General features: G+C 41.2%; 1 protein-coding gene across 1 annotated transcript in view; it reads right to left on the bottom strand.

Moving 5' to 3' along the window:
- Window positions 1–6,731, bottom strand: part of SARC_00437 (hypothetical protein) — a 15,150-nt gene extending 8,419 nt beyond the window's left edge. The window contains exons 1-8 of the mRNA XM_014305882.1: window positions 6,269–6,731; window positions 4,962–5,091; window positions 4,694–4,814; window positions 4,091–4,265; window positions 2,986–3,111; window positions 1,883–2,262; window positions 1,335–1,467; window positions 616–775 (exon numbers count right to left, since the gene is read on the bottom strand). Of these exons, the coding sequence (XP_014161357.1) occupies window positions 616–775; window positions 1,335–1,467; window positions 1,883–2,262; window positions 2,986–3,111; window positions 4,091–4,265; window positions 4,694–4,814; window positions 4,962–5,091; window positions 6,269–6,365 (1,322 nt within the window). The 5' untranslated portion in view covers window positions 6,366–6,731. The remainder of the gene's footprint in view (window positions 1–615; window positions 776–1,334; window positions 1,468–1,882; window positions 2,263–2,985; window positions 3,112–4,090; window positions 4,266–4,693; window positions 4,815–4,961; window positions 5,092–6,268) is intronic.
- Window positions 6,732–7,328: the final 597 nt, after the last annotated feature.

The raw sequence follows: 7,328 nt of genomic DNA, 5'->3' as shown, positions 1-7,328 counted from the left end.
TAGTTGTGTTAGTAGTTATAGTATATATATATATATATATATATATATATATATATATATATATATATATATATATATATATATATATATATATATATATCATTTACTTGCAAAAATACACATGTAGCATCGTCAGCTTACACCCCTGTATGAACACTCATTCAGTGGCTATTATGGGCAATCGCAACGCATAAACGTCTGACGAGATATCAGATTGCTCACTGTGGTTCATGGCGAATAATATTTCAAGCTACAGCGATGGGTAAAACGTATAGTGTACTTCCTCGTGACCAGGTTGCAACAGTATGCAAATGGGCTAGATATTCTAAAGTAGACCGGTTTTCCGGTATTGACTAAGCGGAAAACGAAAAGGACCCGCAAATCATCGAAATGTACATAGTTACAGAGCAGTACAGCTTTTTACACGTGCGCGTACAGCGTGGCAACCGAACCTTTATTGAAATATGTTAAGATGCAACACATGAGGTGATCTTAACATATGAGCCAATGAAATATATTCAGAACGGGTGTACATCTTTTGGCAGGATGTTCATATATAGACATATTAACCAGTAACAAATAAATTACCACAACGCCATGCCGCGAGAAAATTACCTGAATTCGTACTCAGTCTTGGCCAAATTGAATAGGGCCATTTGCAGCGATGACTTGTCGCCATGAGGAACAATGTGAAATAGCTGGTGCTGCTTCTCTGCTGCAACTGCAGGCTTCACGTTCGAATTGTTCACTAATGTGTATGTGAGGCTGTGCATGCCTGGAAACGGTGGAGAGTAGTTGTATTAGCACATATTAAACTTGTGAAGAAGCAACGTCCGTGTCGAAACGTATCTATTTCAAAGCCAACAACAGATTTCCCTGAATGATTTGTTTGTAAGATGTATGGTAAGATTTCCCGCTCGACTTAGAAATATATAAACTGGGAATCCGTGCGCTGCGTGTAGGAGAAAATCGGCCACAATAAGAACAGATACACACCAAAGTTTTGCGTAGCGGGTTCATGCAAAGGTCTCTCATCGTAAAGGTATTTATAGAATTGTATTCCTTCCTATGCTACAAATGGCCAAGTTTCTTCGCGCCATCCAGTTTTCTTAGCAACGGTCTACCACAACGACCACAAAGATTGTGACCATCTAAATTGTACGAGCGACACCGTACGTATGATGTATGTGGCACATTGCGACGCGTGCTCTTTCAAATTTAGAGATTGATATCTATAATCGTATCAATCAGTTAAAATAGAGGTATCCACTGTATGGGATGCCATTACTCTTGGACAAACAGGCAGAAACTGACATCAAACACAAATCACATACCCGCTAGCGCGCTCGTGTAGTCCTTGGCCCGGCAGAAGTTCATAAAAGATAATGTGGTTGCAGTCTGGTGGTCTGGATCGTCCCTGAGCACTGTCTGTAAACTGCTGTGAAGCTCAGCCGGCGACGCGTGAACCTGCAAAAGTGAGAGACAGTGACAAGCGCACACAGGTTGCAATTTAAATCAACAATTGGATCTTAAGGAATGACCACAAATGATACGATTTCGGTAGAATGAGTATAAGGGCATATTTGCTTCTGTGATAAACCAGAAAGTCTAAGGTAGATAATAATAAAGTAATGTAACACTGCTTTGTCTCAAGACGTCGAACGTGGTGTTGACACAGTGAGCAGCACCTGAGAAAGAAACAACGAGCGTCATGTACCTTGATTTCTACGAGACGACACCTAGCACAACGAAAGCCAAGTAGTTGATCAACCTAAGACACACAAATATGCATAGATATACATAATACATACATATACGACACTCACAAAGGAGATGTACAAGTTCCCGCCAACTCCGATCTGACCAATGCGCATCGCCATACCTCTCCACCACGCTGGAGGCACTCCGCCGCACGGCGTACCAGTCGCTCGGCATTTATGTTGGAATGCTCCTTTGCCTCTACCCCACCATTAGCACTGTCTCCCCCCAAACCCTGGTCTGTATTAGCACCCCCGGCAACACCCTTATCCCCAGTTTTCCGATTCCCATTCCCATTCCTGATTCCGTCACCTGCTGAGTCAGCGCCCAGATCAAAGCGCAGCTGTTGCGAATGCGTTATGGGCGAATGCGGGTGCGGCTGTGCACTGGTGTTATGCGTAATCGGCGTGTCCTTGACAGGTGTGCTGGCACGTGGGGGTGGCTCGTGACCCTGGTTCGAAGGTTGGCCGAAGCTGTCATCCAGATCCATGGCTACGAAATTACCTGTTCACCGACCAAGGTGTAATACAAAGAAGCAGGCGTATCAATCTATACTACATGCCCCATCACTACATACAACAAAAGCATCGCATGCACCAGTAATACTGTCAATACATCATATTACTACATGCACCATCAATCCTACATGCACCACACAGAATGTGTATATAAGTATAAAGCTGAGAGTAGCAAGCTACCCTACATGTGCAGCCATTACGCCTCAGCATCACATGAATCAATTTGAGAACCAACCTGGAGCGAATGATATTTGTGTTATCTTAATTGTATACCGGTATGGCGTAATAGGTAGGTAACTAGTGAGGCGTGATAAGCATACCACGTCAATTCACAGGCAATCAGCATACCATAGCATTTAATTAAAAGTAGAACGATGGAGGAAACAAAAAATGCAGGCAAATCAATGTATGGGGCAACGTTTAGCATCCGTTGTTTACAGCCACTAACGTATATTATGGCTACCTAAGCAGCCATATTGCGCGTCTGAGACATGTCCAGCGTTTATTGTTAGCAGGCTTGTCCGTCTAAGAGAGTAACTTCGTTGCAGGGTGATTATTGAATCACAATACTACATATTTAGATAAATAGCTACTTATGCACACCGTCGCATAAAGCAACCAGATTCACATAAAATGATGTATATACTTACGCATATGAGACCATGCGATAACACACACATACATATATATAGTAACAGGCTACGCATACCTTTTGCCGTGTGTGCGGGTCTGTGCTTGCGACCTATCTGGTCTTCGCTGGAAAACAATCCACTCACGGCGCTCGCTCCGACGATGCTGCTGGTGTGCAGCCAATCGAAGGTGCTGTTCGAACATCCTGAATCATGGTACAGGTTGTATCACTATTGAACACCGGCATACTACCTACACCCTGATGTGTGGGATGTTTGCGGTCCAATTTGTGATACGATTTACCGCTAGATACTTGAACAGGGCATGTGTGTGCAACGTGCAACAAACATGGCGTTCTTTTCATAGTGTACATCGAAATAATAGAGAGCGCGAATATGGGCGAAGAAGTACGATCTCAGTGTTACAACGTGTGTCACCAGTCTGCACGACTGCCCAAAACGTGTCCGATATGTGCTCATGATATTGGTAAAACTACTACAACGGTGCCTATATACAAGACTGTCGTGGCGTTGGTAGTCACGAAGAAGCTTCAGATGCGAATTGGGGGAGGTTGGGATTTTCCGTTGCAAGCGAGCGACGAGAAGGCAAACGATATTGACACAGACACATGCAACCACAAGCGAGAAGTCGTGAACTTTGAAGACATAGGAGGGGTAAGCGAGGGATATGACGGTTGATTATATCAGAGATACTACGTGTCGCTGCGCACGATTCGCCCATCAGTCTACATATACACAGGTATGTGTCAATGAACGGAATGCTATTTATGCCAACCAGCCATGAAATCAATTCGATCACAAATACCCTTCAGACGACAAGAGTATATACGTCTTATGATCGTCTACACGCTTAGCGATGAGTAAAGTCATGCGCGATGATGTACCTATTGTGAACTGCCTATCAAACTCTGATCCGTCCAGAAATAGGATGCCGTGTGATGCGTATTGACTTCCGTTCGAATAAAATAAAGCAGACTCTGGTATACATAATTATCAGTACTTGATCGCCGCTTAGATACCAGCCTGATTAGCCGAGGAACTGTCAATGATAGAAGGTCATCGCTGAGGAGTCGAATGCACGTCGACCTACAGTTACTACCATAGAGGTACCTATTCACACACACATGTTCTTGACGGGCTAAGCCGGTACGGGAGTTGTTGTACCTGCATCTGGCCGTTCCCTGTGCGCTTTCGTAACCTGTGAATTGTCCGCACAGTACTCAGACACATCGTCACACAGCCGCACCACCTGATCAAAGTCCGCAGATTCGAAAGATAGACAGATCTGCCTACAGAACAAGCCTATGATACTATGCCGTGTCACCAAATCCCCCGCTACCTGCAAGAAGGTTCGACAAGGACAGAGGTTCACAGTCGTGCCCGGCAAACACTGCATGGTTTCGCTCGCATGTGATAATTCGGCTGTTTGTGCACATTCAATTTGTATGAATTACCAAGTATGTAGGATGGGATGCATGCACGAAACCTGAAGATCTGAGCCTAAATATAACTATTGAGTGTAGCAACCACACTGTAGAAGTATACTTACAAAAACAGCAAAACCCGGCACTTAAGGCGTGGTAAACACCATGTCGTCTCCAGATTCCAAATTGACTGATTGACTGTATCACACACATCCAAAAGCCTTTGCGCCAGCTACTACTCGGCTATATATCACACGTTCAGGTCTGTATATATGTACGAATTGATGTATACGATTATCGATACAGTGTAACAAGTCAGACTACGCTGGTGCCGATATCTTACCTCTTCTGGCGGATGGTCAATGATATTCTTCGCGTAGTCAAACAGGTCATTCATTGCAAAAACATCGGTTACCGATAATAAGGTGGTGTGTAAAACTCTCAGTAGGTGATGGGACCGTTGGCTGATAGTGAGATGAACAAACAGTAAACGATAAGATACGGCTTAAGCCAAGTACGCACAGTTGACTAACAAAGCACCCTTAAACTTTTGGTAAAATAAGGCGAACCCGTAAGCTAATATACGTGATGCAGAAGAAGTTCTGACGTACCTCTTGTAGAATGCTATTTTGGACTTCAGTAGTTCGTAGTCGGACGACGATGATGCATGTGTATTATTCTTGATCGCGTCTACCAGCAGGATGGTGAATTCACCCTCGGTCAACTCACCACTACTCGCATCTGAAGATGATATGTACAAGCATATCGTACGATATAGACAATTGAGAAATGTACATGATCACGTACATACAACCAGGCCCGGCCTGGTATGTGATAGATGGTCCTTCAGTGCCGCTATGATAATTATGGGGGAACATCGTAGAAGTATAGATAATTGGTGGGCATCTACGCATATAGCGTATTACTGTGTTGAGTACTCACATTTACTTGTACACGCTTATACACTCGCATAAAACAAATCAATCTACGTATGAGTCATGTAAAGCTATACAAAATTGTTTTTGATATTGATACAACTTCATATTCGCCAGAAGGTGAATATTCTCCCCATTTGATATGTAACAAGCACATATTCGCCTCTACATGATTTGATTGTTGGTATCATATCAATTGATGAGGATGTATAATTTTATTGTAGAACTCTTTTAGTGATCATATTTTAATGTTTATTTATACATATGTACATATATATATATATATATATATATAGATATATTATATATATATATATATATATATATATATATATATATATATATATATATATGTATATATATATATATATATATATATATATATATATATATATATATAGTGACTCACCTCCAACCCTTGCCCTACGTTCGATGACTGTACGGTACATGCGTTTATTTATACAACAGTAGCAAAAAGAGATACATACAAAACGTGCATGTATTCTAATGCATTTGTATGCTGTTGCAAAGACATCAAAATATGCTAAGGCTAACGCAAAGATAGATGTAATACCTTTACTACAATATAACCATACAAAATGAATAGAATATACATACATGCGTTTTTATGCTTGAACATATCAAAGGAAGCACACGAAAGTATACGTACATGCTTGTATAATAATAAAGTCTATATCGAAATATATACAAATGCATACATGCACAGGTGTCGGACTATACACATCCCCATTTTTGTGCACATATAAATTTTTTATGTGGGTTAGGATGGTATTCGATATCTTAGGTCATAAATTGATGGAATTCGATTGTATGCAAGCGTATCTATTCTCGCAAACAAATCTAACCATATACTCTTACTATACAGCTATCAGGTGCATAGGGCAATCCACATGCACACTCCATGAACAAACATTCATAAGACTGCCGCCAATAGGACCCACTAGTGCTTTTATATGACCCACCATTCCAGTCATTGGCGGCGACATCGCTGAGAAACTCGCGTACCAGCACCAGCAGGGCTACTCTGTGCGGTGTTAGTTGTGCGTCAGGTACGGACATAGTGCCCACTGAATACTTTAATTTGATAGAGAAACATGCACCTCTATATACAGATATAGATAGACATATATGCAATGCATGTATACTGTAAACGAATGTACGATCTAACAAACTGGCTTATTCACTGAGATGTTGATCTATGCTACTCAGAGGAGCAGCCATACAACCATCGAGCAAGCAAGCAAACAACCAGCAAGCGAACGTAGTGACCTAGCTAAATAGCAGCTATAAAAGGTACTAATTCTCTGTATAGCCAGAGCTCAGATGCATTACTGTTTGAGTGCCTATACACTGCTTACATAGCCAGCGCCAAACAGTTAAGTTTGTTTCAGTGGCAAGTGCTATTCTAGTGTTGTGACGTGCCCGTTTACCATAGCCTTCTGAAAATTAAACACGTTTACGTGTATACAACTACTAGAGAGACCGTCTTAGGTCTCTTGAGAGTTGAGAGACACGATCGATTGTCATCAATTTCCCCCGCCAAAATATTATGGCCAAATATGGCAGTTTTATTTTAATACGTACACTTTTTACAATTGTTTTACATAAAACAAAAAGACAACAATATGTACAATCTGTGCAGAAAGTTGGCTGATAAGTACAGTCTTAAAGCCTTTATAAGTATGAACCATTTCTTGCAAGCCGCTTTTGCGGAGGCGCAGATAGGTCTCAAGGCAGAGGGAATACTCATCGGCTCTGTGCTGGTGATAGACGACAAAATAGTTGCCAGAGGTCATAATAAACGGTATCGTGGTCGGATGTGTGTGCATATATGTGGATTTATAGGCATACAATTATATACTTTCTTAAATAAATATACAGTACTATATATATATATATATATCGGATGTGTGTGTATATATGTGGATTTACAGGCATACAATCTTGTATATACATAAATAAATATACAGTAATATATATATATATATATATATATGTGTGTGTGTGTAGTAATATATATAG

Source organism: Sphaeroforma arctica (genome assembly GCF_001186125.1).
Source record: "Sphaeroforma arctica JP610 unplaced genomic scaffold supercont1.13, whole genome shotgun sequence".
Classification (NCBI taxonomy): Eukaryota; class Ichthyosporea; order Ichthyophonida; genus Sphaeroforma; species Sphaeroforma arctica.
This window is presented reverse-complemented; position numbering and strand designations above follow the sequence as displayed.